Genomic DNA, 19,905 nt, shown 5'->3' with positions numbered 1-19,905 from the left:
TCCACAAAGTTACATTTAGCTTTCACAAACAAAAAAGTAAACCTAGCAGTCCATGAAAATTGTACCCTGCCAATTTTCCTTCCAAATATTCAGACTTGCATCAAGTATTCATTGATACCATGTGACATTAGCTTCAATCCATTTTCATTTTAATTGTATAAAACACATAAAGTGGAAAAACAGTAACAATATTATAGACATTATCTATAGTAATTCCAGATTATTTCTCCTTAAGACAAATGGTTAATTTGTAGCTTATTCTTAATACAGTTATCTTTCTTCCTGCAAGTCAAATGAATGTTCTTGTGCTAAAACTATACAGTTTTGTAACTGCCACTTCACTTCCAAGCAAAGAAAAATCTGAGTTTTGGGGCAAAAAGATTAAAAAAAACCCCAACAGTGCAGCATACACAGGACTTAAGGGAAAATACGATGGACAAAGTATGACAGTATGTTACAGGTTGAGAAATATTATCATAGGTGTTTCTGCCAGTAAAGAAAACATAGTCACTGTCCTCCTGAAATCTGATGGAAGTCCATACAACAAGTAATTAGAATAAAAAATTGCAAGAGAACCAAAATGAAAAACAGGATCAGCTTTAAGTCAGAGCTATAGTACAGGCATGGTAAGAGAGGCACTAGAACAAATCAGCATTCCTGGGCTACACTGCTCCCTCCTTGCCCCAGAAGAAAGACTACACATCTCCAGCAGCCAACTAAGCAGGGAGATGACAACTTGTTTTGCTCTTTCACTGAATTTAACTACTGTTTGTAGAGCTTACAGTTGTGTTGCATGCAGAAAGAAAACACAATTTATGGAATCCATGTATTATATTTTACAAACTGACCTGTCTACTTCATCACGAGCAACAATATCTCCTTTCTTTAAGGCTTTAATAGCAAACATCTCATTTGTGTTTTTGTACTCTGCCAACAGCACCTAAAACAGAAGATACGCAATTCATTTAAGAGCTGTTCTAGTTTTTGATACAGCCTTGACATTTGATACAGCCTTTTGACCTTTACCTTTCCAAAATGTCCTCTGCCCAGTACAGCACAACATCTGAAATCCTTCAGGCTGAATTGAAATCTCTGTTGTGATCTATGTAAATAAAAAAACAGTCAAAAAATCTTCTAGTTTGTTAACTTTAAGAAATATTATTCAGATCAACAGCAAACCACTGCATTTTTACCTTCTATCTTCAGGCTCTCGGGTGTTGGTATATTTTTTGTCTGAATGGGGAGCATCAGGCTCACAGATTATTTCAGGCTGGAGTTTTGGGACAATACTATTTCTGCCATTTTCAAAATCAAAAGTTGTTACTTCATCCTGTGAAGAAAAAAAAGTCTGAGAATTTAAAACTTATTGTGAAAGCAAATGAATGCAGAAATTTTACTATAAGCATGTGAATTTCTTAACACAAGAATTATCTAAGCTAAAATGTTATACTTAAAGATGATACAGATAAGCAAGCTTCTAACAGACTGATGAAACCTATTGCTCCAGTCATTCTGCTCTTTGTTCATAAAATCATTTTCTCCTGAATACTCTAATGATTTCTGGCTTTTGTTTTTTCTGTGGTGGAACCAATGACATGGAGAATTAAACATACCAACCATGGAAACAGTTTGCCACTAAGAGTAATTGGAACATTCTGTTGAGATAATTCTGTAAGTTAAGGGATCATATGCTAAAATATAAGGGAAGAAATCCATCATAAAGATGCCAATATCACAACCTTGTTAAATGGCATAGCCCAAAATTCTTAGTTACTTGCCTGAGATGGCACATCAGGAGCCTTTAATTCAGAGGAAGATTCACATATTTCCCCAAGGGAAGATGCACGGGGTGGAGCAGGTGGAGGTTCAGGCTCAAGTTCGAAGTCCAATTTGGCTACAGGAGAGTCACTGGCAAGAGAATAAGTAACTCCTCAGTGTATAGCAGAGACTGTTTTAATAGTATGAAAACGAACTTAAAACTGCATGTTATGTAGATTTCTCGTAAAACAAGTCTTGCGTGTGTAGATCTGACTATGAAATGGATGTCCAAAATTAAAACATTGAAAAGTCTGCGGTCTTGCAGAATAAATAGATTTGACATATATTACGTACATTAGGGCATGAGCATCTCACCATTACTCTTGCTCTTAAACATACTTAAAAATTGTAAGTATCACCTACCTGGCTGGCAGTGTTAGTTCAGGAATGTGTGCATCAACCACTGGCCCAGTAGCAGGCACCGGTGCTTGAGGGCTGAAGGTGCCAGAGTGATTTACTGTAGGAATAGCTCTTCTTACCAGCCTTCCCCAAGTGGCAATATTAATATTCATCTGAGGAGCTCTGAGAAATGTTTTGCCTGTGGATATTGTGAAAAAAAGAAAACAGAGTGCATGTAATTTCCTTACTTATTACCAAAAGCTATAATTAAAAAAATTTCATATTAATCAGTTTATAGTTTATGAAGAACAAACTGAATTTGTCATATTCCTTCGCAATTCCTAATTACTCACTATTAAATGCTAATGCATAATGAGAAATTCTGAAACAAAACATTTCTAAATGCAATGCCAAATCATTATCAACAGCTTTATTCACAGGCAAATATTAGGTCTCTGTATAAAAAATATCACAGGTCTGTACAATTTTTTAAGCTTTACATATTTATATTAAACAATCACCTTGCTGTTTTGAAAAAATTTTCTTCTGCCTCTGGAGTTTTGGTCTTCTTTCAATAACTGGATTAAAAAACGTAACCTGCAGTTTAAATAACGTGTGTTATAATTCAAGTTTCAGAACAAAATGCATTTTTAAAAGTTTAAGAAAAACTTCTTAGACTATTCTGCAATATAATACTTGGAACTATGCTCAAGTGCTTTGAAGAAACATTCTTACCTCTGCAAACAGAGTGCCCTGCGGTTCAAGATAGAGACACATGCCATGCCGTTGGTTATCCAGGAAATCTTCCAACCTCAGAAACTTTACTGCACACAAAGATCTCCAGTCACGCCAATAAACTGAGATTTCTAATTCACGTGACTGCAACAGGCAACATGTATACAGTAAATTACTTATTAGTAATTGTTCTGGAAGAGTCACCTCTGTACAATCATAAGGTCTAGCAACTCAAGGATCAAGATGCAGAGCTGTTACTTTAAAAGAGTGCCAGGGCTAGCTAGCCATACTGAGCAAGCTCTTGCTAGGATAAGCATAGCATTTCACTTCTGTTCAGATGTGATAGCCAGTGTCCAAATAAAAGTATAAGTGTAAAATTCCCCCAAGAGTAGGAGAGAGTCACAAACAGTCACCAGACTTTCTAAGTCAGCCTAACAAAAGTGATAGTTCAAGTTCTTTTAGCTCAAGCTCTGACAACAAATTTTTACCTGTGTTTAGAAACCTCAGCTTTACTAGTTTTCCATGTTATTTACAAGTATCAATTGCATTTCACGGCTGCATAGTGACATTTTAGTACCTGCATACATATCATGATGCAAGACTTTATACAGTATCTCTAGAAATACATACAGTTTTTGTAACATGGTCGTGAAGAGGGCCAAAAACTTTAAACTAAAAAGAACTACTGCTACATCTTGCTGCTGGGACTTATATATTCTTAAGATGTCTTATATGCTTGTTACAAAAGCTTGTTAAAAAATGTGAAGAATCCTGCAATACAGTACAGCAGCAGCATTGTATGTTACTAAGTTGTTAGAATAGTTTAATTCCATCATGATGCATCAATTTACTGTCTTTAAATGATAGCTGTAGGTTTTAAAAGAAACAAAAGTTAAGGAGGACAGATTAAAAAAATGATGGGATTTGGAATGTGCATTTCAAATACAGAAGGATGCGTGGTCACACCCAGCAGCAGCAAGGTCCTTTTCTGGCATCAAAAGGCATCTAATATTGAGTTCTTAAATAGCAAACATGACACATACTAGGCTTGTAGGAGCAGGTACTAAACTTTGACTAGTTCTAGTCTTAATCCGAGAATAATCAAGGCTTCAGGACTGCACAGCTGCTAATTTTGTTGTGCACTACTTCTAACCGGAACCTGAATTTCTCTGCCTGCAGGTCTAAAACTGCTTCCTTCCTAGATAGAAAGAATCTGGTTTGGGGCTCGGAGGGGTGGGGTGAGGTGGAGAGAGAGCAAAACCAGGAAGGTGGCTTTTTTTTTTTTTTCTTCTCTCATTTGTTTTGAATATGTACTGGAGATGACATTTAGGCTCCTAAAATATACTCTAGTTTTCAGGCTATTTTAAACACTGACGAAAAAAAAAAAATCCTTGTACCTTAAAATACTATGACTATCAGGTATCTAAAAAACAAATGCTTGATTAAACCTATATAACAAATTCTCTTCAAAAGGTGTGAGGAAAGAAACATCAAGTATCATTTTGATACTCGAGTCCTCCAAGAAACATTTAAAGTTCTAGGAAAGAGCTATTAGTGAATTTATTTATTATTCCTGAAGAATTGATCAGCCTGACATGAGAAAACTTTTACAGAAGCACTGTAAAAATTCTGACATAGCTTTACCAAAATATCCAAACTGTATCTGATATTAGAATTTACTGATAAATAATGAGAAGTTGATGATCCTAATAAAAATTTAAACACTATCTGTCACAGGCCAAGAAGATGCTAAGTGTTAGCTCTTGGATAAACACAGTATGTCAGTTTGTAGGCCAGAAAAGGTAAAATTTCTAGAACGCCAGCCCAGCATAACAGGTTAATCCCAGGGAGCTCATTCTGTTAAGGATGGGAATACTTGCACATATGAAATTTGAACATAATCACAGCAGGGGGGGAAAAGACCCAAACCGAACATGTAACTAATCTAAAGAATTGACTATAGCTGTCAATGAAGTAAAACCACATTTTTACCCTGTCTAGTTCCAGTGTAAATTTCTGATCCCATGACTGATTGGAAATAGGTTTCCAGCTAGTTTGACCAACCACAGTGTTATCCAGCTTCAGTACAGCACAGACTTCATCTGTAAGTAAAGTACACAAACTCAGCTTAAATCTTTAAGAGGATTTTCCACAAACAAAAAAGTCTTCAGTAAGTTTCCCTTAAAAATGTAATCTCACATTTAATTGGTTCTTATGGGCATAGTAGTGTTGTGGTTTTGGTGGTTTTTTTTTTTGTTTGTTTGTTTGGGGTTTTTTTGTTTTTTTTTTTTGTTTGGTTTTTTTTTACAATAAATGAAGGAACAAATAAGTTTAAAGCTTCAAATCAATTTGGTATTTTAAATTACAGAACACAGCATGCACATTAAAATGTAAGTAAAAGATATGCATAAAAATAAGAGAAGTAAGAATATACTGAACTGGACAAGTCATCAGTTTTCAGAAGGTTTCTACTACTCCCACTTTTACTTTTACTGGTTCTGCTCATGAAAGATGATCTGGCTTCATTTGGGCTCCAACCAGGTAGCGTAATCGATGTGGCTTTTGATCGACCAGGGACGTTTTCCAAAATATCTTGGCAGCCCATTAGCCTAACTTCCAGAGTACCTGGAACAAGATAGACAATGATTTATCAAAGATTTCTGTTCTTAAGTAAACAAAGTGAATGACAAATGATTGATTTATGACAACAGCTCACATTCTGACCCCTGCAGGGTATAACAGAAATACCAGATGAAATCAAAAGACAGATCCAAGACAGACAAGTACACTGAAAATAAGCATTAGAAGTCAAATATGTGGGACTCAACCTTCTAGAAGGAGCAGCAGTTCACCAAAATAATACAAATTAAGTTTTTGTTCCATGTCTCTGTCTTCTTCACTTGAGAACCTAACTGACTTGCGTTCAAGCTGTAAGCAATGTCACTTTTTACGATGACAAATCTTAAGTTTCTTATTAAAACAATAGATATTGCAGATGGGACAATAAGAATTTTTCATGAGTTTTATAAAGCCAATTAATATTGGATACATTGTTTCAGTAATTAAAATGAACACATTGACTATTGAGACTACGAATTTGTTTAAGGTACATTCAGAAATCACATTTGCCTGCTGCATGCTAAAGTCAAATCTGAGTTAATACATAATTTAGAATAATCAAATTGTTCCAACTTGACTGAATTTGGATTTATAAAAGCTGAGACAAGAGGCTACTCTTCAAAATCTTCTACATCTTTAACCAAATGAGGTACAGAGGCTGCTGTTCTAATTTAAGAGTTTCCTCCAGCAGCCCAGAAACATCTGAATACCACAGATGGTTACTAGAACGGTAGGCTTACCTCATCCTGTATAAGATCACATCTGTAAAACCGTGACACCACTGACACTAACAAAATTAACTATTAGAAGTGATGAAATTAGCTAGTTCATAATCATACTGTCAGCTAGAAATGCAGCTCCTAAATGCAGCGTTCTTTTGACAACAAATGTACTTTACTGTGAAACTTCAAAGTACTCTTTTGTAACAGAAACTTAAGTCAGACTTGATCTAAAAATGGTCTGGCAACATTACAGCCCACAGAACAGACACCAAGAAACCAGTCTGAGAAGAAATCCCATCCTGTAGGGAACTAACAGCTGTAAGTGACAGCTAAGCATTAGGCTATGAAGACAAAGAGATGCTATTGGATCCCAAAAGAGGTTAAAAGGTAAAAGAATACTTAGTTCCCAAATTCTGTTTAGAAAAAAAAAAAAAAAAAAAAAAAGAAAAAGAAATTAATAAGCAGAAAGGCTATAATCTTGTGTAAGGACTGGATGCATTTTAGAAAAGTTCCATTGATGCACTTTAAAAAGTATGACAGTAGCACTGATCTGTTTTTCACAGTGTTAGAGGCAAAACACAAAGACACTGTTCATTTAAATCCAGTTCAATACAAAAGCTCTTTGTGTAGCCAATATGAAAATGAAACTATTAAGAACTTCGCAAGCATGTAGCTCTGTTTTGATAAGTCCTATTAGAAACTGTTCATATGTATTAATAAATCACGTTTAAAGAAGAAGTATTTGTCACTATAATGTATCTGACCCATGATTATGTATTACAGGAAAAGAATAAAAAAAAAAACAAAACCAAAACCAGCTGTTTTAAAACCAAGACACGATACTTCCTGCCCATGGTCCCTGATCATTTGAGATTCCATATGATGAACAAGTTCCCCTCACCACTCTGCAACTTTACAGGGCTCTCAGCTGAGGTCCTGATGCTTTTTACCCTTTGCTACATGTCTTACCAAACCAAAATGGAAGACAAGTAGACTAGCTCCATTTTATTATTATTGCAGCTCAGCAGGAAAGTTCCTCTTTTTGTTTTAAAATATAACCCTGCAGTACTTCAAAACTAAATTCTGGTTTCAGTTATACATGTATAACCAGAGTAACATTGAATTACAGGTTGTTAATAGTTGGTTTAATAGTTACATGTAAAATGTTTTAGGAAACAAAACAAAAACCCAAACCTATCTGTATTAGTAATGCTTACATGACCACTTACTAAGTAAATTTAGTAAAGCAACATACCCCCAAGCAGTCAAAAGTATTTGCTTTTCTTTAAGAATGCTGGAAGGCAAATGTTTTAAGAGTTTTGTTAAAGCATAGCTCAGCTCTTGAAACAGTTTACTTCCAATGAAGACAACAATTCCAGGTGAACCCAAGCTATGAGAAGTTCCTAAGTCTTATATTTATATATAAATGTACTGTTCCCTCACAGTAGGCTCAGTCTCTTAAAAAAAAAAAAGTCTCCATGTTTAATTGCAAGGAAAACAATTCAAACCAATAAACAGAGGCTTCAATAGTTCCATGCACGTTTGTTAGGACCTCCCTCTTTGGTTTAGAAATATAACGCATGTTTTGGTAGCATAAATCTCACCACCTAGGAAGGCAGTGTGGTCCAATGGGTAAAACAGGGACTGGGAGAAAAGCTGGGTGCCTATCTCCAGCTCTGCCACTGACTACTTGTATGAGCAGGGCAAGCCACTTAACCCTTCTGCACCTCAGTTTCCCTATCTGTAAAATGGGGATAATGATACTTACCCACCTTTTAAAGTGCTTGATAATCTAAAGATGAAAGGCGTTAGGTAAACGCCAGTAATAGTGTTCCATAGTTCACCTAACTTAAAGCCAGAACTTCACTTTTTCAATAGGATTATAGAAAGGTCAACAAATAAATCAAAGAAACTTATCTGTATTTTTTTGGCGCATAGACACTTGGAAATTCTAAATGCCTTTATCTAGGAAAAGAACAACAATGAAATATGTCCAGAAAGAAATAAAGTTGGCATTAAAAACTTGTTTTAAACAATTTAATAAAATAAAATAAAATAAGCTCCATAAATCATACCTGTTAAAGCTGCTGGTTTGGACAGTGTACTATACTGGTTTTGAGTAGATATTACACTTTGACGAGGACTTAATGTGGGTGAAGAGACCAATGAAAGCTCCTCTATAATAATACTGCTTTTGGGATGGTTTTTAGGAAGTTCATTCAATCTCTGTTCCAGTGAATACTTCAAAAGGTCCAACTTCTGGCTTGATTCATTAAATCTTGCTTGCGCCTTTTTAAAATAAAAAAAAAATTTGAAAATTGAAATACTTCAATTTTTTTTTGGAGAAAAAAACATTTAAAATAAAAGTATAAAAAATTGTAACAATGTAAATTACTTCTGAAAGTGCCTTTCTGTCGGTAACTTTCCCAGATCCAAGTAATTTCATTACATTTTTTGCACCTTCTGCTACAGCATACTCTATCCTAAAATGATGCCGTAATTCTTCCATTCGGAGTTCAAGAGGGCTTATCACAGGTTTTGCTGCAAAGAGATATAAACAAAAAATCTTCATTGAGGACCATGCCCATGTTTAATTTCTTTAATATTAACCCCTCCCCCACACAAACAGAGGGGAAGGGAGGAAAAAAAGAAAAAAAGAAGAAAAAAAAAAAAGAAGTGAGAGATGCATATTTGGTAGTCCAAAGAAAAGCTTGAGGTATGTCAAAAGCAACAGTGAAATTTTAAGCATCTGCATTTGAAGGAAGAAATAATTGATCAGGGCTTCTAGCCAATATAATTCAATCTAATTGCTAGAGGATGTGAGAAAAAGAACGTGTACTCAGGGGAGTTAAGGGACAAAAGCCAAATCTCCCCAACATCATTCAGCTGACAAGAGGAGGTTTTGAGACTTCCACATTTCTGAACCACGCTCTGAGGATTTATCTTTCAAGCTACTCTGTAGCTAAGTAGATCCCTGATCAGTTTCTGGTAATTCTCCTGCTTCACACGAAATCCCAGGGAATCTGGCTCCTGCCAGCACAGAGAATGTAAGAGGTCCCATACACTGCCTTCCCCAAATGATTTGGGTTAACCATTCTAATGTCCATTTCTTACAGTGTTCAGATTTCCTAAACAGAATTAGAAAGTTTCCTGGACATATTCCTTTCTGTTTAAAGCTCTAAGTGTAGTAGGAACACAAAAAGGCATTTGAAGGCGTTTGAAAGCCCTTTCTAGCTTGAATGCCTTTCTTTTTCTTTTGAACAAATGATACACATAATCCATGTGCTAAGATGAGGTGTTAAAAAAAAAAAAGCCAGAAGTGTCCTAATTGTAAAAACAAACAAAGAAAACCACCCCCATCCCCCCAAACAAAACACACACACACACACACAGAGGTTTTTCATTATCTAGGATATATCGAGGCCCTGATTATGAGCATCGTCATACAACTCCAATACTCAGAAACGCATACGAGTAAAGTTCAAAACTTAGAGATGTACCAATATGCCCACAATTTTATAGTACACTCATGCTATTACAGCTCAAGGGTAATTTTCTTTTTTATTTATTTAAAGATTTCAAAATAAACGCAAGTTTAAAACTACTTCTGAAATGCAGCATGAGTATTTCCAGTCAGGTTGTTTTAAAACCACTGTTTTTTTAATTGTTTTTAAAATAGTTGTTTACTACAAAATAGTTGTTTACAACTCAGTCTAGCCTAAATACCCATAAAGAGAGCAAAAATTCACCTCCATCTGTGCTCCCATTACTAATAATAAGGTCAATCTATTTAAGTATCACAAGCAGGCTTTGAATCTGCATCAGATTTTTTTTTTTTTTTTAGGATAGCAAAAAGATTATATGCTTTAAAGAAAATTACTTGTTATTGTTAAGACAAAAGAAAGCATGCATGAAGGGAGAATGAAGACCACAAAGTAAAAATGCACTGCATAAGGCATAAAAAGGATGATGAAGAGAGATTGTATTTCTCTTCATTAAGCTTAAGGTATTTTGCTTCAAGTCACATGTATTTGGCATCCTAACACACACAGTGGTATGCCTAGTCTCCGATTATTTTTGGTTCATGCAAGCTTTGTCTAACATTCCTACTAGAAATTTATGATAACTCAGTGTGCATATGGGTACATATCTACATGGCATTCTGACATTAATGATTCTTATTTCCTTTCTACTCCATCACCATTATCAAAAGCCAATTCATTGGTCTGGACTGCCTGAAGAATCTGCATCCGTATAACTTCTATTTTTGTCTTGCTGTCCTGGAGCATCTGCTGAGCTGTGGCAAGAAGTTTTCGATCCTATTAAAACAAAACCAAACAAAATTGTAAACTCTTCATGGAACAAAACACATTGAAAAGCTTCAAAACCCACATGCTTTAGGAACAAGAACTAAATCTATGTAGTTCATTCAGTATAGCAGACCAATTCATCTAACTACATTAGGATATTACTGGAAATTAAGTTAGGACAGTGGCATATTCTGGCTGATTATAAGCCACTACAATGGAAACTGTATCTGTTTAAAGCTGAATAAAGGAGGAATGATCTAGCAATGTTACATGTGTAGATTAATGTTTTGTAAGCTGATACTAAAGAAAGGGCAAGATATTAAGTGCGAAAATACCTCCCACCCTATGTAGAATGACTCAAATTTGAATGACTGTATGATGAGAACTCTTCTAACAGACAAATTTTTGCTAGACTAAATCCATATAAAAATTTTTGTACTAATTCACTTGAGCTTGAAATTGGAAACATCAAGTTAGCTTACACAGCACATTATAAATAAGTCTTCAATGTGTTTTTCTGAACAAATCAAAGCTGAGGATTTTTTTGCATTAATAAATACGTAATATACTACGGTTACTTCATTAGCTATTTCATCAGCAGCTTAAAGTACAGTACTTTTCATCTAATAAACTAAGCTACCCAATTTTTGTTTTTCAAAAGCAGTAACACAAGAAGCAGTTTAGAAGAGAACGTTTCTGAAGATGAACTTTCAACTAACTGATAACACCATTTCATTGTCAGGAGCACAGCCAGCCATCCACACGTTTCTTCGGTATACCATTTTTTGTCCTCCAGCTACTGGGAGATCTGACTTAAAATGCATTATCAAATGGTTCTTGTATGTGGAACTGTGCATGTGCTTCTATGGCTGCTGCATGGTGCTCTCTGTATATTCTGGGAATTACCAGATAACTTAAGGGTGATCTGACTTGCAGTAAGAACAAAAAAAAGGGGTATAAGAAAATTTAAGGCAGTCTATTTGTCCTGTCTGTGCAGTACCAAATCAATCACAGTAATTAATAGTAGTCAGTGTAGGTGAGTATCACGCTTGTTATAGCCCAAAGGGTATTTTGGTTAGCTCATTTTGTAGCCACTCTATAACCTCATTAATAAGTTACTTTCCCATGGACATGGTTTGTACTTATATTTTTAATTTTATAATGAAGTTATCAATTATTTAAGAAGTTAAAGAAATTAAATTTTTCCCCTTACCACAACCAAGACACAGAATGCAGTGTAGCATGGGTACCCAGAGCCAGAAATACTGGCACCATCAAGTATACTGTGACAAAAATCAGTATGCCAAGAAGAGAGAAATTTACCTTCATAGAGCTCCTCTATGACCTTGGGCCTAATGCATTACCCACTCAGATATTTTAATGCTGCCCTATGTTCTGCAGGGTAGATACACCAAAACATACACATAAAAAGGCTTTGGCTCCATGGGGAAAAATTGCATCCCCTCTGCACACCATAGTCTCAGAACTCTTGGTTTTAAGTTTTAGTATTAATCTACATTTCAGAGAGAAAGCACTAGTTTTCATATTTTAAGATTCCGTGTTAGCTATCCAATTATTTAATGAGTACACTGAATTTCCTAAATGCCTTCTCAAATTCAGATGTCAACTTTTGAAATAACCACTGCCTACAGTAGAGTATAGGATCTAAGTAACAGATTACAAGCAACTCTAGAATCCTGTATGAAAACTTATCCATGCATCATTCTGATGTATAAATATGCTGTAAGTGTTTCTTTGTCTGTATCTGCACCTCTATTTTTCATCTTGCTGCTCTTGATTGTCCTTCGTATCCTCTAACTGCAATGGATTTGCTTGCTCAGGGGCAGCATCAGCCCTTCAATGTGTACAATGGAGGTAATTCAGGATTATAGAGATATCCTTATGTTTTCAAGAGACAGAAATCCCATCTTCAGAATCAAAATGGATGTGTTATACTCAGCAGCTCTTTTAGTATTGGAGGCTGAATACAAAGTATTTCAAGGCACCTGCTGAGTATAGAAGAACTGACAGTGCCTGTAAAACTGGTATGCAAAGTTGTCACAGGATCTCAGAGAATCCACACAAGTCCAAGGAAAGATGATCAATATCGCAGAAACACTTAAGTCCGAATAGGTTGAGCTAAATCTTACTGAAGCAAGTAGAGTAAGTACAAAGGGAAAACCTTCCCATAAGATGATGCATTTATTACTACTAACAGACTGCTTTTTCATTTTTGAGAAACAAATGATGACTCCCCCTTCATTAAATTTAGGTCTGAAAATAATACAAATTTGAAATTAGATCATATAGTACACTTGAATGAAGGTCACAAAAGAGTTTAAGACATTTTAAAGAGGGATCTGCGACTACTTTTTAAAGAACTACTGGATTACTGGGGTTGAATCAAGCTGGGAATTTTCTGCCCCTCTCCCCCACCTCATCCAGACACTTGAGCTGTGTTAAGTTCTGCTTTTTAAAACATAGTCACCATGCTCAAGCATACAGTTTAAACATGCCAAATTAACTCACTACTGAGTATTAAGAACATGAGAGAATGAATACGCACCATTTTCATCCCGTTTGTTGAAGCAGCTGGCAATGCTTTTGTGTTTTCCAGCTTGCTCTCCCCAGCCCAGTTACTATATACACCCAATCTGGTAGGCTGATTTAAGCATTTACCAATTGCAAAGAGAAGATTCAATCATCAATTTTAATTACATACCTCAATCATAAAGCAAGCCAGAATTTATCCTTTCTACCTAGTCTGATCAAAGCCTACTAGCAAAGTCTAACATTATAGCTTCACTGTTTAGTTAAGTTTTCTCAGGCTGTTATAAGGTTACTTACTGAGGGTTTATTAGGAACATAATTCATGTATGTCTTTTGATCCATTTGGGTCAGCTGATTATTATTTTTAAGTGTACCTGATGTTAAGTACATGGCCCCAGAGGATGTAGACTCCAGGGTTTCCAGGAGCTGAGGGACTGCGGTGCATGGACAGCATTCCCAGGCCCTTAGTCATAAGGTGCACTCCAGATATTTCTTCCATCTGCCCCAGGCTAGTAGGTTACAGGTCACTTTGAGATAAGGTTACCAAAGTACCAGCTGGTTCAACAGAAGTGCTGCTGGGATAGAACGAGCTTGATGGCACCTACGGTCCATCTACTCTAAACTCATTTTTCCAGGAGTGAGCAGCATTGACTGTAATTTTTTTTTGAGGTATAACAAAGTTATACAGTAGGATGATACAAAGTAATCTGCCTCTTCACCAGTCTCTAGCAGAAATTCACTCAAAAACATGAAGTTCCTTTCCAACACTTTCTGGAAGTATCAATTACAAGGGGTAGCAACACAATTCACAGATGTCTACTTTTCAAGTCAAACACTTTGTTTTAATCAGTTCACTGACCTAGCTAGGTGTTGGCTCAGTCAGTTAAGAACTTAAAACATTTCAATTTTGTTTACTATTGTCTGGACACAGAAACATTTAACTAAGCTACTACATACTATTTGTTGGAACTGTGCTTGTGTTTCCCCTTAGTTTGGAAATTCATCTCCTTAATGATTTAGTAAAAGTAAATGGAAAGAACAGGTAATGAGTAACTAGTGAAGGGGCAGGTAAGTAGAGGATTCTCCCTCCTCCCTCTGTTTTTTCTCATTTGAGAACTATGACTCCCTTACAAAATGTGGGGTTTGGGGTTTTTTTTTTTGATTCGTTTTTAGGTTTGGGGTTTGGTTTGTTTTTACTTCATTTAAAAGGTTTGCCTTGTCCTTCTTTGGAGGGATTCTTAAGAGTATGCTGAATTTTATTACATAGTTAGGACTATGTAGTAAGTCAAACCTATTTAGGGGTTAGCAAACACTTCCCCTCCACCTCCTTGGAGAACTTCTGGTGCTATCAAGAGAGAGTGAGTGCAAGTGAGCATGTGTTTAAAATTCAGATCTAGAAATAAGTGTGGCTTTATTTTTAATTTCAGTTTGGTGCTATCAGATGCTTCCTCTAGAATACCACACTTCTGTAAAAAAGACAAAGTATTTTTATGTGTATTTTATGTGCACGTGTACTAATGCAGATTATAACAACTCTATCAGAATACTACACACCTCTTATTAAAACAAATATTTGGTACAAATATTTTTCCTGCCAACTACAACTAGATGACCATTGGCAATGCTGCCTTTTATGTAATTATCATGCACATTACAACTTTAAACTAGTGGGTTTTTGTTTTGTTTTGGTTGGGTTTTTTTTGTTAGTTTGTTTTTTGTTTTTTTTTTTTTTTTTTTTTAGTGGAGCTAGGAAAAGCATCAGATACCAGTCAGTGTCATACCAAGCTTTGCTGCTAAGTGAATCACACATGATCAAAGATTACTAGATGTACTAAATTTAGTAAGCTGGATTTGCTATTTAGGTTGAACTGCATGCAGACAAACGATAATACAATCACTTGAGTGGGTATCAAACCACAACAACAAATGCTACAGTAATTTGTAGCAGATTTGACATAACTATTTAAAAAAAAAAAAAAACAAACCCCAAACTATAAATACTGAAATTGCATACTGTTTATACATTATACATTCGCACCACAGCAACGTGAAAATCCACAGTCATTTCATGTTCTTTAAGCATTCCAAAGCCTTACCTTTGAAGAGCCATTTGAGTACATCTGTATCATATTTTCTGCTCCCTGTTTTACCTTCAGTTCTATATCCAATTGCTTCTTTAAGGCCATCAATCTGTTGTTAGTAGAAAAACGAGGATCGCTATTTGGAGTATCAGGAGTCCTAGGACAATCTGTGAATTAAAGGTAAGATGTAGTGTGTGCGGGGGGGGGGGGGGAACACCAAAACCCAAACTCCTCCCCCGCAAACCACCCTAAACTCTATTCTATTACGTTATAGATTAAACAAAGCTAGAACATCATATCTAAGTATTAAGACTGACCCTCCCGTCCAGAGCTACTTTGCAACAGCGCTGCAAATGCGCCTTAACATGAAAAGCCTCATGAAAGCCTAGTGACTCCTACACATGTCCTAATTCACATGAATCACTTCCGGGAGTGGTAAAATAGGCAGGTTTGCAGCTAGGTCTATTTTCGTTTCAAAGGAGATTTATTTCTTTTGGAATGTCTCGAGTCAATTAAAAATGCAGTTTTCCATTAAGCTTTCTTACACTCCTGATTTTAAATCAAAGTGTTTTAAAAACAAACTTGGACAATAATATTCAATACTAATGAGCATGGTCTAAATACAGATATTATGTAGATCCTCATCGATTCTAGTGTGAACACTGCAGACACAGTTTATGTCAAAATTAAGAATAGATAAAACGAGACTTTTCCTTAGTCGTAAAACTGAACAATTTTTGCCCTGGAATCATAACAGAATCCTGAGGTAACTGAATATATAGGCAGACAGGTTACTGAACAATCGCGATCTGCGGGAAGGATACAGCTTTTTTGTTTGACAATACTACTGTGTTTAGATCTCCATCTTGCTGGATTAATTTAATGGAATGCAAGTTAGTTTTATCCATCAAATTATATAGTCAAACTCCTAAACTTTTCTATCCTCCTCCAGAAAAGTCTCCTAATCACTGGTTCATATTTCCGCTTCTGCAACATGAACTGCTAGTGAACTGAAAATAAGTGGCCACTGGATTATTTCCTAGTACTTAACTATTTCCAACACGACTGTCCTTTTAGCTAACTATCTTCCCTAACAGTCGCAATGGAGTCTATTTCAACCTTTTTGTAAAAGAGGATAAATCATGCCCACTGTAATAATGTTTTCTTTGCTGTTGATTTCTTCTACCCTAACAAATGAGAGAGTACCTTCTCTATGGGCAAATGACAGTTGGTGTCCTGGAAAATAATATTCACTCCATACCAACAGTACAGCCTTTTTTCCCAATTTTAATTAATTTTCCTTGAATTAAAACTAGGATGATGAGTGAAGTTCCTGAAATCCTCAATTACTAGAAAACACAGTTATTGCACTAGTAGCTTACAAATTATTAATTATGAGGTGTCATGGGGAGGAGATGTCTTATCTGCCATTTCATACTTCTTCCGTAGAAGCTTCTGATAACTACTTTTGGAGATCTGATACACTTTACTTTCAAGTTTGCTGTGTAATTTCCTCCTAAATTGCAATCTTTGCTGAGGCTACATACAGATTTCATGTAAGGAGAAGTTTTAAGCTCCTCTGCTGCTAATTCACTCTTCAGTTCAAGCCACTTCAAGACTCTTGATGCATCCTCACTACTTAAATACCAGAAAATACTAGATGTTAAAAAAAAAAAAAAAAAAAAAATCCGCGTTATTCCTCATCTGCTTTGTTGTTCACCCTCTCCTCAATGTTTTGGCTTGGTTTCTCTGTGAAACTGCACTTGAACAGCTTTACCTTAAATCTGTTTTTAATAAAACAAAGATTAATAACATGCTTTCCTCTCACTTATGTCTTCACATTCAACTAATCCTCACCTAATAATCTGTTCAAAATTAGAACAAATGTGAGACTTGAAAGTCACAGTGTCAAGTCTCCTTGTAAAGTAGATTAATCGTATAAATGAATGTTTACCAACTTTAGATTTATGATGCAAGCATCTACCACTTAAAGATCCCAGTCCTCTGATGATCCCTGGGAAGACTGTGGGGCTCCTGAAGTCTGTTTTCACAGCTGTTAAGGACGCACAGGCAGTCTTCTTTTGCATTAAAACAACACTCAAGTTGCAAGTCAAGGACTAATTAGAGATACCAGGTTCAGGTTGCCCAGGCAGCTGTTATTATCTCTCTTTGCGTGTCTGCACTGTAAAGGTGTAACCACATCACTTACCTGGGTCATCTCAAGAGTTGGTCTGCACTTGTGGACATAAACTACCCTCTACCATTTAGTTTAAATGGTTCTACCATATGCTTTGTTAGTAACCAGCAGCAAAGGAAACTTTTCTGCAGGACAGACTAATTGCTAGGAAGAAATTATGTTTTGCCTTCAGGTATAATAGCTGCTCACTAAACTCCCAAACATGGAACAATATGGTTTCTTAACAAAAATATTTTATTTTTTTTTAAAGAAAAAAAAAAGTTTACCAACAGCTTTTCAGAAATGGCTTCCAAGTGCCTCCTTCTGCTGCCCGGCCCCATTACAATTCAGTAAGCAGCCCGAGACAGCTTCTTACACAAGAATTCAGATTTAAGTTTTAAATCAGCCAGACAAACTGGTCCTGTTATGGAAAGCATTGACAATCTTAGCAGCAGCACTACAAGCTACATCTGTATTAGCTGTTTCCCTCTCTCTTTGTAATGTCTACTGAGGTTGTAATCACTTTGGTATGGCTAGTTATCTCTGATCTATTTGTGTAAAGCACTATACAGAGGGGCTCAAATCTCATCTGGAGACATTTAGTCATCTTCATAATACAAATAAGTAATAAATTCATCCAGATAATTGCAATTAATGGGATTTATGTATATGCTTAAAGTTAAACAAGAGTTAAGTACTCATACCAAATTGATATTTCACTCAAGTAGGTAAGTGGGGACAATAAGAGATTCTCCAGTTTGCCAGGTTTGTTGGTCAATAAGGACAGTACAAGACTTGCCATTTTGGATGCATTCAAGTCCAACTTTGCATAGGACAGCAAGAGCTTTGCTGGGGTATGGATTAGTGCTCCTAGGCATTTTCTTCTTGACAGTGAATATCAAGTGAAGTAACAGAAGTATTTCAGCCGAACTTGACTTCATTTCAAGTAACTAGCACATTGTTTTTGCTGAACAACTATGAATGTTGTTGCCTGACACGAATGAGTTTTGTGCAGCTTGTTAGCACACATCCAGGCTGCTGGAACAGCTGCAGTACTGCTTCCCCAGCACCTGCAATATCCTGTTTTCATGAAAATATACTCGTAAGATTTAAAATAAGTTAATAGAGATGGTTTAACTGATTTTTTTTTTTTTTTATAATGTCTGGATTGCATGAGGACAATGGCAGTTTTCAGTCTGAAATGTTTATCTTAACTATGATCTTTGCTCTTCTGAAAACCTTTTCAGGTTGAGTCTTTGCATAGCGCTCACCAGCAAAAACTTCTTGCTTCTAAATTGCCTTTTACCAGCACTCCCATCTAAATTAAATTTATCAGAGTAGTGACACAACTCTACTCTTCTGAGACTGCTGCTCATTTCTTTGGGGACTCTTCCCCAGATGCTAGGTATGCTATTTCTTCAATAAGCTCAGTGTGAAATCTAGAATCCCATATAACTTGCTGGATTTGGGTTCCTGGATGGTACTGCAGCATTATCCTAAGCTACTCAATTAGCAGCAAGTGCCCTTTGGTAAACAGTTAATTTTAAACTTATTTGAGGATATTTAATTGCAGTTAGCCTCATCAGTGTCATACCAAACAGAAATACCTGTGATGCATGTTTAGGCATTGCTGGAGAGGGGAAGAAAGAGGCATCGTTAGGCTTTTTTCAGGAAGTCAGATGGTTGCATCAGCACTTGAACTAAGCCATCAGTAAGTCCAAGGCAGCAGTGGACATTCTGCACTCAGCATCCAGCATTGACCTCCTGGCAATTTTTGAAGTTCAACTGAATTTCAATTCAGTAATGGCTAATTTTAACTACTAAACAAGTGTCAGGAGATTGTTTCAAATTGCTTCAATAATGTTATTCTATATTAAGGTTCCCCAAAGTTACCATGAAATTCCCATGGATATGAGCCTTGTAGGTGGAGTCTGCTGTCTAAAAAGTCACTATCTACACCAATTTGGTTGCTACCTCTACCAGCTTCCAGTAATTGGTCTTTGGTGTCTGACAGATTAAGCTAGTCATTTGTAGGGACAAAGGAATCTCCAAAACAGTCTCTCTCACTACCCTGTCAGCTAGTCATGTTCTTAAACAAAATAATTTATTTTCCTTATGACTCCTATAGCCAAATTTGATGTAAAGTGGATAGCTTAGAAGTTAGTTAGGAGAATGGAAGAAGCATGAACTTGTCTTTTTGATTTCATGTTCTCCACATTTTAACCAGTGTCCTCAATTCCCTCAAAGGTTTTTCTATCATCTCATCTTCCTATCCACCTTTACTTCTGCTCAGTAGGACAGATTAATTTCCCAATTCATATATAGCCTGCATATCAACTGTAGGCCTAATTAAATCAATGACTTACTGTAGGTAAGCTATTTCAATCTCACACCTCACTGAGTCACACTAAACCCCACAATCTCTACTGCTACTTTTTAGACACATGAAAAGAATATCAACTTAATCTGTTCTACTGTGTAGAAGTATGTTTTCAAGATACAAAATTTCTTAATCTCTAAGACTGAAGTAATCATCCCCATGTTACACATTAAAA

The 19,905-nt window shown here is 36.0% G+C and overlaps 1 protein-coding gene across 3 annotated transcripts in view; it reads right to left on the bottom strand.

The window, feature by feature from the left end:
• The window catches only part of PKN2 (protein kinase N2), a 56,709-nt gene that overhangs the window by 8,409 nt on the left and 28,395 nt on the right, over nt 1-19,905 (bottom strand). For 2 of the 3 annotated variants that reach the window (XM_069789153.1, XM_069789154.1), the window contains exons 3-15: nt 15,190-15,341; nt 10,435-10,552; nt 8,629-8,774; nt 8,309-8,522; nt 5,332-5,517; nt 4,885-4,994; nt 2,893-3,036; nt 2,679-2,754; nt 2,182-2,356; nt 1,779-1,908; nt 1,194-1,330; nt 1,027-1,102; nt 849-940 (exon numbers count right to left, since the gene is read on the bottom strand). In XM_069789153.1, the coding sequence (XP_069645254.1) occupies nt 849-940; nt 1,027-1,102; nt 1,194-1,330; nt 1,779-1,908; nt 2,182-2,356; nt 2,679-2,754; nt 2,893-3,036; nt 4,885-4,994; nt 5,332-5,517; nt 8,309-8,522; nt 8,629-8,774; nt 10,435-10,552; nt 15,190-15,341 (1,756 nt within the window). Of the gene's footprint in view, nt 1-848; nt 941-1,026; nt 1,103-1,193; nt 1,331-1,778; nt 1,909-2,181; nt 2,357-2,678; nt 2,755-2,892; nt 3,037-4,884; nt 4,995-5,331; nt 5,518-8,308; nt 8,523-8,628; nt 8,775-10,434; nt 10,553-15,189; nt 15,342-15,491; nt 15,564-19,905 lie in introns of those variants that run through there. The other variant, XM_069789155.1, reaches the window with a different exon arrangement.

Source organism: Haliaeetus albicilla, chromosome 8, assembly GCF_947461875.1.
Source record: "Haliaeetus albicilla chromosome 8, bHalAlb1.1, whole genome shotgun sequence".
NCBI classification, from domain to species: Eukaryota; Metazoa; Chordata; class Aves; order Accipitriformes; family Accipitridae; genus Haliaeetus; species Haliaeetus albicilla.
The sequence above is the reverse complement of the archived record's forward strand: the minus strand, read 5'-3'. Positions and strand labels throughout refer to the sequence as shown.